Genomic DNA, 19,450 nt, shown 5'->3' with positions numbered 1-19,450 from the left:
TAGTGGCCATCTACCAGGTTCAACTTTGCTGTGACCAAGGCAACTCTACGTATTGCCCCGTGTAGTCAGTCTTACTCTGTAACCTCCCTTAGCAAGAGCCACTTTCAGAATCTGCTGTGGCTGAGGAAAGTGATGACTCAGTTTCTGACTTTATGCACCAGGCCTTTTTTCCTTGGCAGACATAATTCGATGATGTCATAACAGCCATTTTATGGATAAGGAAATTGAGGCTGAAGAGATTTAAGTTGATTGCTTGTGGCTGTAATTCTGATCCACCCCAGCTTATGGCTGTAGAACCACGTTGCCCACCAAAAGGGTGAGGTGGATCCACAAATGTCTTATGTGCAGGGCCAGATGGCAGTGTTGAGAGTCCATGGACCAGACAGTCTATGCCAGCCGCTCAGTCAGCTCTGCGCGGTAATATGAAAGCGATTATGACCAGCGGCTCTCCTGGGCCAGCATCACAGACTGTGGGTAGAACTCCGGGTGCATCTGGCAGTCTGCTCTGAGTTTTACATGTGTGAGCTCAGACTTGCAGGTGCTTCTTGTGTAGTTATTGCCGTTCATTTGAAAGATGGTCTTGTGTTTTTCCTCTCTGTAAAACTGAGCAAGTAGTCAGCCCACCCACCCTTGTTTCTAAACTGTACATTGCTTACCCCAGGAGAAACCTCTTATCCAGATAGATAGATAGATAGATAGATAGATAGATAGATAGATAGATAGATAGATAGATGATAGATAGATAGATAGATAGATAGATAGATAGATAGACAGACAGACAGGTAGATAGATAGATGATAGGTAGATAGATACGTAGATAGATGATAGATAGGTAGATAGATAGATGATAGATAGGTAGATAGGTAGATAGATAGATAGATAGATAGATAGATAGATAGGTAGATAGGTAGATAGGTAGATAGATAGATAGATATGTAGATAGGTAGGTAGATAGGCAGGCAGGCTATGGTATTACTGTAGCCAAACCAAACTAGGGAAGTTTTTTAATTAAAAACTCTAGATCAGGGGTTGGGGATTTAGTTCAGCGGTAGAGCGCTTGCCTAGCGAGCGCAAGGCCCTGGGTTCGGTCCCCAGCCCCGAAAAAAAAGAAAAAAAAAAAAAAAAAAACAAAAACAAAACTCTAGATCTGTGAGAAGACAGGTTAGATAACTACGTCTCACAGGAGCCTGACCACTGGTGTTTGGTCTCTGGAGCCCTCAGTGGAAAGAGAAAACTCCTGAAAGTTGTCTCTACGTTTCCTGCTGCCTGTGTGTGCCCTGCATCACTCACACAAGACACCATCAGCAAATGTACATTCTGTAGCATCATAAAATTACTCAGAACCACAGCATTTTACAGAAGCTCGGAATTTTACACGTTCATGTGTTTTTATGATAGTGTCAGGCATCAGAAGAACTGAACCTTAAAGCCAACATCAAAATTTATCACCAGCTGATAAGAAAATAAATCTGTTAAGTCTTTTTTTTTTAAAAAGCAAGATTTATTTATTTTATGTATGTGAGTACACTGTAGCTGTCTTCAGACACACCAGAAGAGGGCATCAGATCCCATTACAAATGGTTGTGAGCCACCATGTGGTTGCTGGGAACTGAACTCAGGACCTCTGGAAGAGCAGTCAGTGCTCTTAACCACTGAGCCATCTCTCCAGCCCATCTGGTAACAGTCTTAAATCATCACAGCAACTGCTGTTTTAATTGTGAGATGGTGTGTGTGTGTGTTTGTGTGCATAACAATGTATCTTTGTGATTATAATTATCTTTTAATTCAGGCAGCCTAACTTAAAACATATAGGTGGCCTCAAACTCTCAAACTCTCCTACCTCTGCTTCCTGGGTACTGGGATTAAAGTCATGTGCCACTGTGCATGGTAGAGACTATAATTCTTAAACACGATAATATATTATAATTTCAAACATACATATAAACATGTACAGACTTGAAGTCAGCTCAAAGTCGTATACATCTGGTGAGTTCCTATGATGTCAGTGTCTACCTTCACCTACAGAGTGCACTCTCAAATGCAGCTGAGGTAGTCGTGTGTAACCTTACAATTGCCTTGGGGTATAATTCTGTGTTTTATTTTCTTGGGCAGAGTATGAGTCCAGGGGCTGGGGAGAGTGCTCAGTCCATAAAGCGTCTGCCACCCAAGTAAGAGGACCCAAGTCCAGATCCCCAGAACCCACAAGCTGGGGATCACGCTGATGACCTGTAACATCAGCAGTGTAGGGTGGGGGATGGAAAGGTGGTAGACACAGGCAGGTCCCTAAGCTCATTGGCTACAGACACTGTCTAAAAACCTAAAGATATTGATTGAGGAACAATACCAAATGGCTACCTCTGGCACATGCATATGTGTATATTAAGAGGTACATACTGCTTCCCCTGCCACTCTACCAGATGGATGGATGGAGGAAGGGAGGGAGGGAGGGAAGGAGGGAGGCAGGGAGGCAGGCAGACAGACAGGCAGGCAGGCAGGCAGGCAAAAAAAGAGCCTATTGGAGTGAGAAAACTTTAGGTTATTTCCCAGTGGTAACTTCCTTTAAAGATTTTTTTTTTTTTTTGTTTTGGATTTCTTTTGGGCTTTGAGACAATGCTCTGTGTGCAGCCTGGCAGTGTATGTAGGCAAGCTGGCCATAAATTTGTGATCTTCCTCCCTCTGCCTTCTGATGGTTCAGTTACCAGCTTGTACTCCCAGCCCATCTTTCTTTTATTTTAATACAAGCCGCACACATCTGGTTTATTTCCCCCCTGGAATGCGTTTTCATGTGTGCTTCTTTCTTGTTAGTTTAAATTATTTATGCTGGGTGAACCCCAACAGTTCTGTCTCCAAACATTCAGTTCTAGGAATCGCGTTCCTCCCAATTTTTAGAGGACAATTTGGAATTCCTCTTGTGTGAGAAACACATTTTGTTGCCCATGATTCCTGGAAGAGAGATGGTTTGGCCATGATGAGTGTGTTTGTGAAAGGGGTTGATACTGTTAATACAGTCACAGCTCTGCTCATTACAATGGGTGTGTGCTTTTGCAAAGGGGAGTGGCTCTTTTGTTCTCCTGGGGAAAAGTAATCCTGTGCCAGGTTCCTGGCTTGCTCATGTATGCCGCAGGGTGGAAGTCAAATGCCAGTACCCTTCATTTTTAGAGTTCACTTAATCTTTCCTGGGGAAGGGTGGTGGGGCAGTGTGATACGCAGAAGTGCTGGTTCCAGAGGCATCCATGCTACAGTATGGGTTCCACTCAGACGAGACTGCATGCTGCCCCACTTCACCCAGAACTCTAAAGTAACTGAGGAGACTTACCGTGTTCCGGTTTAGAATTTAAATCACGGGGCACTTCAGTTATATTTCAATATGCATAATTTATTTTTTATAAAGCATTTTTGTCTAGTTTTTTTTCAGCCTAACCCATATAACTCTTCTTAATAACAATGTACTTTAAACAACGGCTTCTAGTCCTTAGCTTTTCTCATGATGTAGTCTTGTCTTTTCCGCAGCTCCTTGCTCTGCCATGGCTTACCATCACGACAGCAGACGGGTGTTTGTGGGCCAGGATAACGGGGCTGTAATGGTAAGTAGGGTCCGTGTATTCAGTGTGTCCTTCCTGACTACCCTGTGCTTACCTATGCTGATCAGGTTGTTTGTCATGAGCAGTGTCTGATTCCTTATAGCTATGAGACTGAAAATGGGTTCAATTTAACTAGTGCTTATCAATCAATTTCCATCGATCTCAAAATTCTGTCATGGTTAGAGTCTCATTGCTTAGGTCACCCACAGAGCACACAGCGTTTTTATAGTGGACAAGAGACCTGTAGCTACTGCCACCTTTGATAAGGTGGTGGAGAGCCTCTGTGCACCTGTGTGTTTCTGTGTAAGACAGAATGGAGAAGAAGGGTCAGCTATTCATCCAGGAGCTCATGTGACTCTGGAGGGAAAGCAGTGTACCTTGAACCACCTTTGGTGTAGGATGGGATATTTAAATTTTCAGCCTGATATTGACTGGTGTTTTTTGAGTCTGTGTATGCCTATCTATTTGTTTCCTTAAAAGAATTATAACTCATGTGTCACAATGGTCGTCCTCCTACATGTACATTTTAGCAGTCTGTAGTGTATGCTCATTAGATCAAGTCAGCGCCACCACTTTCAAATTGCAGAACTTTGCATATCCCTCAAGGAATGCTTGCTCCCTGGAGCACCCCCACCCCCCACCCCCGCTGCCTGTGCCTAATTTACTTTCTCAGAATGTTTATCCTATGCACTTTGTGTGAATAGAATCACGCTGTATGTGTAGCTAGCTTCTTGTGAGCATCTTGCGGCGTCCTCCCTGTTACAGTTTAGACTAGTTACTTCAGCCCTTTTTGTGGTGGACTAGTATCCCCTAGGTAGAGCCATCTCAGTCTGTCCACTGATGAATTGGTTGGCATCAGGGTTAGTTCCATGCGGGACTGTTGTGAACATTGCTACTGTGGCATTGTGGGTAAGTCTCTGTGAATCTGCATTTCTCAGTTTGGAAATGGAATTTCTGGGTCATGTGGTGACTGTTCAGTATTTCAGGAAATCCCTTATCCATTTTTATTTTTATTTTTATTTCTGAGAGAGAGGGAACACTGTGCTTTATAGCCCAAGCTACTCAAGAACTCACCACCTTTGTGCCTTTACTTCCAAAGTGCTGATCTTTGAAACTTGTGCCAATCTCCTGTGTGCTGGGTTTGATTTCTAAGTTCTTGCTTAGTACTAAATACTAGACTCCAATCAGACACACAGTTTGCAAAAATCTCTCCTATCCTAAGCATTGTCTTTTCAGTCATTTTTAAGTTTTGCAAAGTTCAATTTGTCGTCGTCTTCTTCTTCTTCTTCTTCTTCTTCTTCTTCTTCTTCTTCTTCTTCTTCTTCTTCTTCTTCTTCTTCTTCTTCTTCTTCTTCTCCTTCTTCTCCTCCTCCTCCTCCTCCTCCTCCTCTCCCTCCTCTTCTCCCTCCTCCTCCTCTCCCTCCTCCTCTCCCTCCTCCTCCTCTCCCTCCTCCTCCTCTTCCTCTTCCTCCTTTTCTCTTCCTCCTCCTCTTCCTCCTCCTCTTCCTCCTCCTCTTCTCCCTCCTCTTCCTCTTCCTCCTCCTCTTCCTCCTCCTCTTCCTCCTCCTCTTCTCCCTCCTCCTCCTCTCCCTCCTCCTCCTTTTTCTCTTCCTCCTCCTCTTCCTCCTCCTCCTCCTCTTCTCCCTCCTCCTCCTCTTCCTCCTCCTCCTTTTTCTCTTCCTCCTCCTCTTCTTCCCTTCCACCTCTCCCTCTCCCTCTCTTATAATTTATAAAGTATCTGACAAACAGCTGTCAAAAGCTTATCTTTTCTTCTAAGAGTTTTGCCTTGAGGGCGCAGGTCTGAGTTGAAGGAGGGTATCTTAGCTGGCTGATACTGAGTGATAAAGGAAGGACCCAGGCATACCTGAGACATGGATAGTGGCCAGGTCATGCAGGCCAGGCCTATAGGTAGAGTTTTACATCTTATAAATTTAGTGAGAAGCTTTCAAGAGGTTTTAGATGGGCAAATGATATAATATATTTCATATCCCTTTCTACCACTTTCAGATAGGATTTTACCACATTGCTCAGGCCGACCCTAGATCTTACTGTGTAGTCCCATTGGCCTCAAACCTATGATCTTCCACCTCACTGTGATAGGATTATAGGTGCCCCCTATATTCTTGTCTGGCTGTATTCTTAAAGGACTAACTCTATGGAGAGTGGATTGGAGAGCAACAAAAATGGAAGGGAAGTCAAGTTACTATAACAATTGGGAGTCTGGGCTCAAGGACAGTGGCATCAGAAGTGCACTGAGTGGAGTAGTTAGCGTACGTCCTGGCATGTTTGTTACAGGCTGAATTTGAGAGCACAAGGAAGATGTCAGGTGACAGCAGATTTGGTGCTTGTGCTAAGTAGGTTGTGGTACCATTTACAGAGGGGAAGGCCCAGGGCAGTAATTGGTGAAGTGAGAGAGGAGGTGCACAGCAGAGAAGGCTGAGATCAAGCTGTAATTAGAAGGCTGTCTGTTTATGTCTAAACAGAGGTAAGAGCTAGTAAACTTAAAAGGCTAGAAAGGAGATCAAGATAGGCAAAGGGGAGGAACAGGGCCCAGGTACAAAGACACAAAGGTCATGAAAGAAGAAATGGGACTGAGGTGACAGAAGGGTGGCGAAATGGTGGGGTGGGGAGAACCATCAAAACACACCCTGTTGGAAAATGTCCTAAGATTATCTAGTACTTTACATGTTAATTTAAAAAGGTACATAAATACGTAAGGCAGCCCACAGGATAGGAGGGAGCCCACTGTCATTGCAGACAGAAGCCTGGAGCACAGCGATAGGAGAGGGACTGATGGGAAAGTGTCAGTGGTTAGTGTGGGCTGATCATGAGAAAAGTGTTCTGCTGTGTAGGTTAAAGAGCCTCACTGGGGTTGGGGATTTAGCTCAGTGGTAGAGCACTTGCCTAGCAAGCGGAAGGCCCTGGGTTCGGTCCCCAGCTCCGAAAAAAAGAAAAAAGAAAAAAGAAAAAAGAAAAAAGAAAAAAGAAAAAAGAAAAAAAAAAAGAGCCTCACTGTTGGACTTGTTGAGTTGTCTTATAAAGATGCCTTGATTATGTCTAAGGACTAAGAAGAAAGAAAGAGCCAAAAGGAAGGGTATAGGCTGCTTCTCTGGGATTCATACAGCATTGGCAGGGGCAAGGACTGCTCTACACACAGAGTACCAGTTAGTGGCAAAGCTCTGCCTTTCTCGTTCTAAAGACTTTCTAAGGATGTCATGATGACGCACGTGCTCCTGTGAGATAAGAAACCCTTGAGTGTAAGCCTCTGGCCCTTCTGCAGGTGGCAGTCTGTAGTCTCCATTCTGAGGGATGTTTGAAGCCCTGCTTTTGAGTGGAGAGCAGGCTGCTGTTCCTGCACATGGAAAGCTGTGGCTACAGCCAAAGGGCAGTGCACATCCAATCCTGAGGTAGTCAGCCATTATTTCAGTGCAGATCCAATCCTGCGGTAGTCAGCCGTTGTCCCCAGCTGGGCCAGCCACCTTGTCTAGATTCTCATTTACAGTGCTGATGAACTTTGGTACCAAGCAAAGCCAGATGGAGGACAGGAAGTCTGTCTTTCTTTCTGTGTTTTTCTTACTCTGTCAGTCTACAGTTTATAATGTATGTGTTTAATAGTACCTTAACAATTTAACATTAATCAGTAGGATTCCTAGTTAGTGCATACTCTTTTGACTTTCATTTATTCTTTGCATTACAAAAGTGTTTGCCACCCCCAGTTATTTGGAAAATAAGACTATTAGTACCCTTCACAGTCTCTGAATTCATGTTTTAGAGGGTCTGTTTATGCACACACATATACATTTTCCTCATTCAATTTCTGAGCCATCCCCATGTCTATTCTGTAAGTCATCAACTCTGTTGATAACAAGTCTTGAATGTTGTGTTCCTTATCCATATCTTAAGGGGCTTCACTAATTGTTTTTGTGTAGCCGAAGTAGCGAAGTTAACCAGCGTTTGCAGTTAGAGTGTGCCTGGCTGTGGAGGAGGCACTGGACTTGAGTCTGAGCTGGCCAGACACGGTTTCTATAAAGCATTCCAGCTGCTTGAGCCCCCTCGAAGGGAAGGGGGCCTAGGACAGGTTTGCTGGGAGGAGCAATTACTACCCCTTTGTAGCTCATCCTGAGTGCTGTGCCTCTTTGGAACGTGCTTCATTTTTCATTGAGCTCCTGTCGTTTTAAGAACTGTAACTTGTCTTTTTATTGCGTATGCTTGCTTTTAGGAATTTCACGTTTCTGAAGATTTTAATAAAATGAATTTTATCAAGACCTATCCAGGTAATGACACATGCTCTGGCACATGAACACATTTAGATACACACACACAAAGCTAGCATGTCCTCTCCTATGACTTTAAGGTGGGTTTCCATGTTAACATTTCCATTTTATTGCGCTAGTTATATGAGAGAATATAATAAGTTTTTTATCATCCTTTTCTGCTTCCTGGCATTTATATTTTTATATATTGGGTTACGGTACAAGATTTAATTTCACCATTCTTCTATTATTGGAGGAAGATATGCACTGTTTCCAGTTTTTGGTTAACATACAGCACAGTATACATGCATGTGATCGTGTGTACATGCACACGTCTGTGAGTGTAATTAATCATTACATGTATAAATATGTGTGCTCTTGACTGTAACAATGAGTCTAGATGTTTAATTTTTGTGACCTCTACCTAAGACAAATCCCTACAAATAGAATAGCCAGGTCAGACACTAAAAAGTTATTTTAATGCTACAGAATTGTTTTTGCAACTCTTCCCAAACAAAAGTACAGCTCCATGGAGAGCCCTCTTGCTGGATCTTCCCAATGCTGCTGCATTATTATTTGATATCAAATTGATAGAAAAATTCACAGTTTTAAAATGGTCTAAGCTTTATTAAGTGTTGGTCGTTTGTTTTCCGTGAATGTCCTTTTGCGATGTGCGCCTCTGTTCCCAGGGAGTTGCAATGTGTTGTAACTGAGTTAAAAAGGTGTCCTTTGGAACATCTGTAACATACACATTTCATAAAATCTATATGTAAGTTGTCAGAGTTCTCTCTGTGCTATAGGTTTTGTGGTGGTCTTCAGAGTTTTGGTCTTAAAAACCATGTGAAAGACTGAATAGGGTTTGCTACATTTTTAAACTTTATCCTGAGGGAGAATTTAAACACTATGTTTGAAGCAGGGTAAACATTAACAGGCTTCACTATCCTGTCCTAAAAGAAAACATTGAAAAGCTCCAACAACAGAATCTAATCCTGAAAACAAGATGGCTCTTCCAGAGAGTCTGAGGTGTTGACTGTGAGCTGGGGTACGCCTCATCTTACCACAGTTTGACAGCTGTGGATTTAGTGGGAAAGTGGGGTCAGTCAGATCAAACTCATCTTTTACTTCTAAAACTTACTCTATGAATAAAAGTCACATCTCTCAGCTTTTGTATCTGAAATTAATAAGCACCCTGTGTTTGTGGAAATCAGAAATAACATTTAAATCAGAAAAAAGTAAAACCAAAGCTACTCAGTCCTCAGCAGTTGCTCAGCTACCCAGTCACCACCAGTCACCACCAGTCACCACCCGTCACCACCCGTCACCACCCGTCACCAACCAGGGGCGGTGGGTTTGCCTGAACCTGTAGCCGAGAGCTGGAGCACCCTCGAAGTTTCGGGGTGGTTAGGAGCATGTGGTTTGTGTGCATGACAATTATACTGACTCTGTGTGCCTCAGTTCCTCTGAAGCAGCTCACACAGCTGAGGCAAAGGTCGCCTTTTCTCTTTCTCGCCTCTAACTTCAGTTGTTAGAGCATTTGTTAGACACCAACTGTGTGCAAAGTTGTGCAGTTTTGTGCTAGATGAAGTAGAGTCATGCCACTGCCTGGGGGCGGCCTGGAGTCAACCAGAAATATTTCAGAGGCCGAGTTATAGAAAAGCTTCCTCCTTTCTCAGCTGCTCCTTCAAAGAACTTTACAGATGGCCCGTCTTTACAAATAATAATAAAAAGCTATACACAAAGTTAAAAGAAAACTTACTGATAATGCTCTATTTTAAAATGGGTATATCTTATATAAGTACAAAAGATAGTAACCAGGTATGTAAGCTACTTTGCTGGATTCAGTGACCAAAGACCTAACAAAAGACAAATTAAGAGAAAGGTGGGTTACGTTACCTTCAAGTTTGAGGGTCCGTCCGTCCGTCCATCCATCGTGGCAGGAAGGCCACACATACACACTGCAGTAACCAGCAACTACAGCATACCTTTGCTCTGCTGAGAAAACCCCATAATTGTCCACAGAGACCAATACTAAGGTTGTCAGAACAAAAATTAAATGTTCCTTCGACATAGTCAGGCAGACAGGTAACTTAAAAAAGGAAAAATCTCTTTCTCTGTTACCGGATTCTTTCTTGAGCATGGATGGCCCCTCAGTGGCTCCTGGCTTCTGACCATCTTCTATTTGAGGTGGTCCAGGGCTTTGGGACAAGCCTGTGCCACTATGGGGGCGCGAGGAGAAGCACATTGCCTGGAGTCTTCCTGGGGTCATGCCCGCACAGTCACTCGTGTTCATGCTGTGGAAGCTGAGCCCCAGCTCTCCGAGTGTGGAACGCTGTTCCTATCCTGAGGGGCACTGACCCTCCCTTTGTCTCCCTGCAGCTCATCAGAACCGAGTGTCTGCCATCGTCTTCAGCTTGGCTGCCGAGTGGGTGGTCAGCACGGGCCACGACAAGTGTGTGAGCTGGATGTGCACGCGCAGCGGGAACATGCTTGGCCGTCACTTCTTCTCGTCATGGGCTTCCTGTCTGCAGTATCCTTCCAAGTGCCAGACCTTCCTGCCCACCCTGTCTTACTTTGCTGCTCGACTTGGAATGGAATTGTTAGTTGTTCTGAAGACAGAGTGACCCTATGGATTTATCCTAATATCCAAGAACCTCTGCGTCTCCTTTTCTTTGGTATAGAGCATTTCTGTGAAAAATAATGACATTTGAGTTTTCCATGGGTACTGATATATATATTTATACTGATATATATATATATATTTATACAAAGTTTCAGAGCCAGGCTAATGCCGGCCCTTCATTCCTTTCATTACAAAATGGAAGACCGCACGTCCCTCTGTGCTTTAGGAATGGGCTGCCAGGAGCCACATGGAAAACTTCCTTTTATGCTTTTTTTTTTAACGTGAAGGGGGACTTTAATTCTTACAGTACTCTCACAAGTGCCTCAAATTTCCCTGATGATAACAATCCCTGCTTTAACAGTCCAGCTTTACCCATAGTGCACCTCTGCTCCAGGTAATCTCTGGTTGCTGTGTGCACCAGTGCTGACAGGAGGTACGCTGACTGCATGGGGGTGATCAACAGCAGACAGCTCCCTGGGATAGGTCTCTCTTACAGCTGAATAGAAGAGTGAAATTCCTTTTTGTCTTTCCATCAAAAGTTTTCATTTAAAAAATTTGTTATGAGCCAACAAGATGACTCAGCAGAGCAGGTCTTTACCACCAAGGCTGACAACCTGAGTTTGATTTCTGGGTCCAACATGGAGGAGAACGAACTTCCGAATGCAGTCCTCTGACCTCTGCCTGTGCATCATGGATGGTACCATGGTACACCTCCCCCATAGCAAACGTAAAATTACTTTCTTAATTTTTGTTACAAATTAATACATAAATGAGATATTTAAGGTAAAAATTTAAAATATTATTGTCCTGGTTAGGCTCAAGGGAGAAGTGCTCATGTATTACATTCCGAGTGAGCTTTCCTGTCACGTAGAAGACCTCTCACAATGACCTTGCAGACCACAGCACAAACTCACCCCCCCGGCCTGGCTTTCGGTCCTCCTGACCTCTGCTGTACCCACCCCCACAGCCTGCCTTGCGGTTCTCCTGACCTCTGCTGTAGAGTGAATACCTGGTTTTCTATCCAGTGCTGGCGTCTTACAAGTGTCCGAGCTTACAGAGTGAGAGAGCAATGAACTGCTACTGGTAATTAATATGCTTTAAGCGGGCTGCCACAGCAGATAGATAACTGGTGTCCGCATTATGGAACTACCCACTGTAAGGTAAAGTAAGCCATTGTTGTCACTTAAAGTGGGATTATCCAGGCAAAAAAGATGAGTTCATGTCCTGTACTTTCTGTCAGTATAACATCATTTGTATACGTATTTCATGAAACAGCATCCCGTTCCATTTCCATTGCCTGCATGCGTGTGTGTGTGTGTGTGTGTGTGTGTGTGTGTGTGTGTGTGTGCGCGCGGGCGTGTGCGAGCACGCGTTTTAATGGTTTCTTACAACTTGACTGTAAACTGCCTGTGTGTCGTCTCTCCTGGCTCTCGTGATTTTCATGGCTGGTTGCTATGATCCTGGCCTCGGCGTTAACAGCTGGTGGGTGGGTACTCACTTTCCTCGGTATACACCGACCACCTAATTGGCATTTGCTCGTTGCCTCTCTGTTCTGATCGCAGGTTTGCGGTCTGTGGCTGGCTTTGCTTGCTCTGTGTGTGTGTTGAAGTGGGTCCCCGTCACCTTTCCTTGACCGAGCCTCCTCAGGTACGATCTGGATACTCAGCATGCATTTGTGGGCGATTACTCGGGACAGATCACCCTGCTGAAGCTGGAGCAGAACTCCTGCTCAGTTATCACCACCCTCAAGGGCCATGAAGGTAGGCTCAGGTCGACTTTTCCCCTAGGTCAGGCATCCAGATTCAGCTCTGTGGGTTTGGAGAGCGGTTCAGTCCTTGCGATCTTTCAGTTTGAATTCCGTGTGCTGGGATTGAAAAGAAAACTGGGGTCAGGTGTCAGGTCCGTTCATACACCAGAAATCCTGTCTAAGTTGTTCACATGGATGCTTTGCATTGCTTATCTTGTTTACTGGTTGGTTGATTGGTTTTTAAGGTGGGTCTCATGCTAACCCAGGCTGACCCGAGACTTAAGTCACCTCAGGCTGGCCTCAGTTCATAGTAACCCTCCTCCATTGGCCTCCTGAGTGCTGGGGTTACAGTTGTAAGCCACTGTACCCGATAACCTTTAAAATCATTGTTTCTGTAAGAACTGTTTTTGGGGAAGGCCACACAGTACTGGTTTTGATCCCAGGGCCTGGTTCATGCCAAGTGAGAACTCTACCTCTAACCTTCACTTCCATCCCTAGACCGTTTCTTTTCAACAGACCTTTGGAAGAATTGTCATTACTGCTGTTCTGATTTTGTTAGCTTCTAGAGTGGTGCCATTAGAGAAACTGGGTGGGCTGGTCAGCCTTACACCTGATCACTGTGCTCTGGGTAACACTAGATTCACTTATTGTGTGGCAGTGGGTCTCTATGGAGGAATGTAAAATTCTGCTGGCTAGTTGGATAAACCTTTTATGTACATAAAAGTACATAAGTTCATTTCATTGACCACTGAGCTGAAATGCAGTATGGTTTTTAGAAAGATTGCTGGATCCCATTTCTATTGAGTCACAGGTTGGAAATTTGGGGTCCTGTAGTTTAGACTGAAGAACTGAAGATTTGTTGAGAGGATCGATGTGGATGTTTCAGAGGGTACTTGTACTTAGATCATACCCTGAATTTAGGCTCTCAAGGGCAGCAAGTTGGGCCTATCACACATGTTAGCCAAGTTGCTTAGATGAAATAGACTGTCCATGATCAGGGACTCCGGGGGAAAGAAGCAAGGCTTGGCGCAGCCCCCTTCCCAAGCATGGCAGATTCTCTCATGACCTCTGGACCTTTCAGGGTCTCTGAGCTTCTGAAGGCAGAATGGATGCTAAAGCTGCTTAGTGGTTTTCAGCGTCAGCGTGCTTATATGTCGGTTAGGCCGCTGACTGACACATGGGGGCCACAGGACTCAAGAGAATGCACAGAAAAAAAAAATGGGACCACCGAGCTTGCTTTGCCAACTGCTTTTTTGTTTTGTCATTGACTTCTGTTTTTGAGAAAGTTTATGTGAGAAACTGGCTTTTCTTGCTTGTGAATGTGACTTCTTTCCTTTCTGTCTACCTGTGGGCTCAGTAGAGCTGTTTGTAAGCAGCTGCCTAGAGCAGTAGCGACTGGAGACGCCCCTGCAGGACAAATCTCTAGAAACAAAAGATTTCCCCAAGGGCACCCAATTTGATAAGTTAGCAGTGTGTGAAATATAAGGGATGAGTCTGTCTGTCTGTCTTTCTTTCTTTCTTTCTTTCTTTCTTTCTTTCTTTCTTTCTTTCTTCCTTCCTTCCTTTTAAACTTTTTTGGCTTATTTACCTGGTAAACCTACATTTTTTCTCTTGAGGCACTAATTTTCACAGATAAAAGCATCTTAGGGTAAATATCTATAAAGTCTCATGGGTCAGGAGTAACCTAGATTTATATCTTGTATAAAATGCGCATGACAAACTATACGTGTTTATTGAAGACACAATGGGATTTTTTTTCTCTTCAGAAGTTTTGTGAACTGACTTTTTATAATGGGTACTTTATAAATTATTGGTACAGAACAAGGAAAAACTTTTAAGGCCTTTGTATTCAGAGCGGTGTGGCTCAGAAATCCTCACCTTCCAAGTTTGGATAATGGATTTACAGTGTTTTCTCCATGGTACATGGGAATGTGGTTTGAATGACCCTTTGTTTGCCAAAATAGATGTTTTACTCCAAGGCTCAGCCGATAGTTGGGTTTCCCACAGTCAAGCCTGTGTGTCCTGATTCTGAGTTCTGTTTGACCTGTCTCACATCCCTAGGTAGTATCGCCTGCCTTTGGTGGGACCCTATCCAGCGGTTACTCTTCTCAGGAGCATCCGACAACAGCATCATCATGTGGGACATCGGGGGTCGGAAAGGCCGAACACTCCTCCTTCAGGGCCACCAGTATGTCACCATTTGGGGTGGGGGTCAGAGGCAGGAGGGGAGGGCTCTGGTACTCTGTCTAGGAGAGCAGCAGCCTGATCGGGCTGGATTCACTTGAACAGCCTCTGTCAACCCTGAGTGAAAAGAGCATGGAGTGGAAGGCGTTCTTCCTTCTCAGTCCCAAGAGTCACCACTCTTCTGTCCCAGTGAATAGCGGCATGGATTAGAAACTGGACTCGAAAACTGGCCATGGCAGATTGTGTCCTAAAGTGCGGGCTCCCCCTGCACTGGAGGCGCGCATATTTTATTATTAAAGTGCGGGCTCCCCCTGCACTGGAGGCGTGCGTATTTTATTATTAAAGTACGGACTCCCCCTGCACTGGAGGCATGCATATTTTATTAAACCCTAAGGTGTGTTTCATCAAAACGCAATGTGTATATCAGCAGCCATGGTTACTTAAGCTCTGACATTGTAAAGCTTAGGGCATGTCCTCTGGCCTTTGCAAAGCAGCACCTCCTTTACCCCCTCACCCCGCTTTTCTTCCTTCCTTGTTGCTGGTCAGACCATAGCTGTTTACTGGAATTAGAATCAAGTTGAAATTTAGCCAGGAAAAAAACTAGATGCCAAAGTTAACAGTCAGAAGACTTCTTGCCTGGCATCCCGGTCTGAGAGCCTTCAGGAAGAGGGCAGAGTTCTCCTACCCACGTGTGCATGTGCGTCACCTGTGGCTGTGTGTGCAGATGGCTGCACAGTCCTCGTGACCTGACAACTTCTTCATATGAACTAAGTTTCAGTAAGAGTGACATTCCATTTTGGTTTTGAATAAGGAAATAAAGCTAAAGAGAGATTGTGGGGATGGACACACATCTGTAGTTTTTTCAGCCTCTCCAGCTTGTTTAAGTGCCAGATCCAAAAGGAGTGGCATTATTATTTATTTATCTCTACCCATGTAGAGAACATGGGTAATGTGTTAACGTTTGCTGGGTGAGGAGGCCCTTGTTACCGCGCCAGATACGTAGTGATAAAGCAGCACCGAGTAATAGAAGGAAAGCAGGCAGAGCTCCCGGGATGAGCGTCTGGTCTTTCTGTGTTAACCTGTGACTTGGGTGCCATTTGCAGTGACAGGGTGCAGTCACTGTGCTACCTGCAGCTCACCAGGCAGCTCGTCTCCTGCTCGGCGGATGGCGGAATTGCGGTGTGGAACATGGATGTTAGCCGAGAAGAGGTAAGAAGCAAGATCGTGGTGGATGGGCGGGTCAGAGGAGAGCCCAGTCTGGCTTTTTCACCTTGCATGCTAGAAGGTGGCTGAGGTGTGAACAGACCCCACTGCTCCACCTACAGATTATTGTCTACCAAAGTTCAGCCTTCTTTTAAACGTTTAAAATTAAATGATTTTACTTGGGTGTGTGCATGCATGTACACATACATGTAAGTATGATGTGTATATACTGTGTTCATGTATATATGCATGGGTGTACATTTCACATACACGTGAAGGCCAGAGGTCAAAATTGGGTGTCTCCTCCCCTTGTTCTCTAGCTTAGTGTTTGAGACACCAAGTCCGGTGCTCACTGATCTGAGTGGACTGGTCAGACCCGAGGAATTTACCTGTCTCCAGCTCTCCAGCGCTGGGATCACAGGCGTATACCACCATATCTGGCTGTTTGTGCGAGCTCCTGAAATAGGTACTCATAGGAAGCGCTTTGCTGACTCAGCCGTCTTTCCACCCTTCTCTGCTGTGCTGTGCCGTAGTCTGTCCTAGGTGAGAGTGTCTGGCATTGATGAACAATATGAACAGATGGGCAGCTTTCAGCTTGATTATCAACTTGGAGGACTCTTTGCAACCAGTGTCCTTCTAGCTTATCCATGGATTCGGACTCCTGGAGGCCTTCCCAAGTATTCATGTAGCTCCAGAGCATTGCAGCTTAGAAGCCCTGAGAAGGATGTCACAGGGCAAACTCAGCCAGGCAGTTGTTGTCGTAGAGAAAATGCACCTCTGCTCTCTGCTCTTATTTTGCATTCTGTTGTCTTCCACTGAGTCCAAACTGATACATTTTTCTTTAAGGGCAACCCGATTTTTCAATTTCTTTGAGTCACTATCTAGTATGGATAAGTCTAGAGAAGTGTTTTAATCTCTGAATATCCATTTCCTTTTCTACAAAGTGAAATCATTACTTAAGAGGATGTCTGAAGTGCTTCCATTTCATCAGAGTCTAATCCTCTCCTCATCTGAGGGACATCACAGTGACTCTCTTGACCTTGTCGTCATGAGGTTCTTCAATTATTCATCCCATGCCAGCGTCTGCAAATAGATCTGGTAGAGGTAGAGTGGTGTGTACGTCCACAGGCTTTTTATAGCTGTCATCAGATGGTTCCAGGCAGGACCTCCTGCTCGTCTCTGCTGGCACCTGTGAGGAGGTCTGTCTTTGCTCAGTGACATTGATGGCTCGTATTGGTGATAGTGACATTGATGGCTCGTATTGGTGATAGTGACATTGATGGCTCGTATTGGTGATAGCAGAAATGGATCTAAAGCAGGGCAGTGGATGGTAAAGACAGGCTCACTCCAGAAGCACTATCAGGCACTTACAGGGTGGCCATACTGTCTGACAACACACACACACACACACACACACACACACACACACACACACACACACACACCACACACACACACACACACTACAGATGCACATGTGGAGGCCAAAGGATGACATCAAGTGCCTTGATCTATCCTCTTTGCTTTATCCCTTGAGAATGGTCTCTCACTGAACCTAGAATTCACAGGTTTTTGTTAGGCTGGCTGGACAACAAATTCAAATTCAGCCCTTTCTCTCTCTCTTGACCACCCCACAGTGTAGTTCTAGGTGTGTAACTATGTCTGGCGTTCATGAGAGAGCTGTGGATCTGAACTCAGGCCTTCATGTTTGCACAGCAAGGATCTTATCCACTTGGGGGAAATGAGTTTTGTTTTCCTTTTCTTTCTTTTTTTGATTCTCCGTTGTAACCGTATGTGTTACGTGGTGTCCCACATATTCCCTATACTGCCCTATAGTCCTTGTGTGGGTTAGTGTGCCCTGTGCCATCATAGTGGGTGCTGTGTTTGTCCAAAGTCCACCCGTGAGTTTCTGTGCCTGGCACTGCTTTACGTTTTTCATAATATCTGTGATTCTCACTGAATAAACTTTAGTTTTTAATATGTCCCATAAGTACTATCGGGTTCAGTCTGTAGGAAACAAGTTTTCAGCTTTTTACTTACAAGAAACTTGCCATCCCATGAAGAAAACAGATGGCTCCATAACTGATAAAACTTGCTGCCTCATCCAAAGGTGTGCTAATTGCCAGGTTTCCTGGCAGCTTTGTGTGCAAGCCAAATAGGAAACTCTGGCTGCATGGCTGCTGACTAACATTGGGTCTGTACATTCTGAAGTGTTCTGGTGTGGCTTGGAGCGGTGGGGCTGCACCACACTTAGTGCCAGTGTTCTTTGTTCCTCCGCCTCTAGCTATGCACAGCAGGAATGGCTAGTGTGCGAATCTGTTTCCTGGGTCCTATGTCCATCATTCCCCGGTCTCCCCCTGAGATACAGAGACATGAGAGGAAGGATGCACTTCCCGCATAGCCAGACACAGTTGTCAGGATTCTCTCATGGGTTTAACTACTCTGCTTTCCCCCCACCTTTGTACATTCTTTCAGAAAATGAAATCAGAAAGTGGGAGCAGCACCTCTCCTTCAGATTACTTAATGGTGAACTGTAATTATGTTTGTAGGAAAAGAAAATATAGTCCTGTGTATAAAAGTGCTTCCTGTGTGGCAGAAATGACTTCCTGTTAGTCATCTCTCTAAGGGAGCAGGGAGCAAATTATACCAAGAGGCATTAGCAGATACTAATTTTTCCTAGCTAGGGAAATGTAATGCAAAAGTGAGCAGCCCACTGTCTGTGAGGCCTGACCCTGCCGGGGATCCGTACAGTGATCAGACGATACGGCACAGTTCTCTAGCTCCACTGCTCACCTGGAGTGTCTCTGGACCGTTTCTAGCCCACCGTGGCTATCAGCCCCCTCCCACAATAGACCACATTTGCTTCCCCGACAGAGTGTAATTAGGGCTGTTCATTTGGAAAGTAAATATGTTTGAAATATGAATGAACATAGTTATGGAGAATGTTTAAGCAAGCAGACTTCAGAACTTAGAATACTGTACTAATCCATCAATAGAGTGTAGATGAGTTAGCGGTTAGTGGCAGTAATAAAGTGGGATTATTAATGGATTCCCTCTGCTCACATTGGACAATTGGAGCAGGATGTAAGAAAGAGATAAAAGTCAGTGCTCAGTTAATACCCTCTTTTCTGGGCTGAGAATGTCGCCGAGTGGCAGAACATTTGCTTGGTTCGCCATCCTCCTCATTGTGCTCTCCTTCTGAAGACAAAGTCTCATTAATCCACACCAGTCTGGGACTCCTGATGTGGCTGAGCATGGCCTTAGACTCCTGGTCTTCCTGGGCTTCACTGCCTGAGCGATGGTGTATGTAGACGCACACCGCCACTTCTGCAGTGCTAGGGGCAAACAAACCCAGGCGCCTCCATCCCGGGCAGGGAAGCAGCAGCCCAGCTTTGTCCTCAGCTCTGCTCTGCTCTTCTCAGTGCCGCGCAAACAGCCCCTGTTCTAATAGACAGCACTCACAGAGACAAATGGCTCATAGTAACTGAGGGCTTAACACCAACTTCTGAGTATTAACAAAATAAAATTACGGATTTTCTTGTCTTAAAATTTGTTCCAAAACACATGTCCATTTATGCACTGACTATCGTTTGCTATCTCAAGGTATTAAAAGGGTATTTTTCTCTTTCCCTTGTGCACTTCTGCCCTCTAGTTCAGCAGAGTAATATGCTGTCTTCTTTTTTTTTTTTTTTTTTTTTTGGTTCTTTTTTTTTCGGAGCTGGGGACCGAACCCAGGGCCTTGCGCTTCCTAGGTAAGCGCTCTACCACTGAGCTAAATCCCCAGCCCCAATATGCTGTCTTCTTAACCATGGCTCTCGGGGTTGGGGATTTGGCTCAGTGGTAGAGGTCCTGAGTTCAATTC

General features: G+C 44.8%; 1 protein-coding gene across 9 annotated transcripts in view; it reads left to right on the top strand.

Annotated features, from left to right (window-relative positions):
- Nucleotides 1–19,450, top strand: part of Wdfy1 (WD repeat and FYVE domain containing 1) — an 81,603-nt gene that overhangs the window by 25,793 nt on the left and 36,360 nt on the right. For 8 of the 9 annotated variants that reach the window (XR_010054584.1, XR_010054585.1, NR_172064.1 and 5 more), the window contains exons 3-8: nucleotides 3,511–3,584; nucleotides 7,801–7,855; nucleotides 10,211–10,361; nucleotides 12,102–12,214; nucleotides 14,263–14,389; nucleotides 15,489–15,594. Coding sequence is in view for 4 of the 9 variants with exons in the window: in XM_063266998.1 (XP_063123068.1) it covers nucleotides 3,511–3,584; nucleotides 7,801–7,855; nucleotides 10,211–10,361; nucleotides 12,102–12,214; nucleotides 14,263–14,389; nucleotides 15,489–15,594 (626 nt within the window). In the remaining 5 variants the exon portion in view is untranslated. The remainder of the gene's footprint in view (nucleotides 1–3,510; nucleotides 3,585–7,800; nucleotides 7,856–10,210; nucleotides 10,362–12,101; nucleotides 12,215–14,262; nucleotides 14,390–15,488; nucleotides 15,595–19,450) is intronic. The other variant, NR_172063.1, reaches the window with a different exon arrangement.

The sequence above is a fragment of the Rattus norvegicus genome, chromosome 9 (assembly GCF_036323735.1).
Source record: "Rattus norvegicus strain BN/NHsdMcwi chromosome 9, GRCr8, whole genome shotgun sequence".
NCBI lineage: Eukaryota > Metazoa > Chordata > Mammalia > Rodentia > Muridae > Rattus > Rattus norvegicus.
The sequence above is the reverse complement of the archived record's forward strand: the minus strand, read 5'-3'. Positions and strand labels throughout refer to the sequence as shown.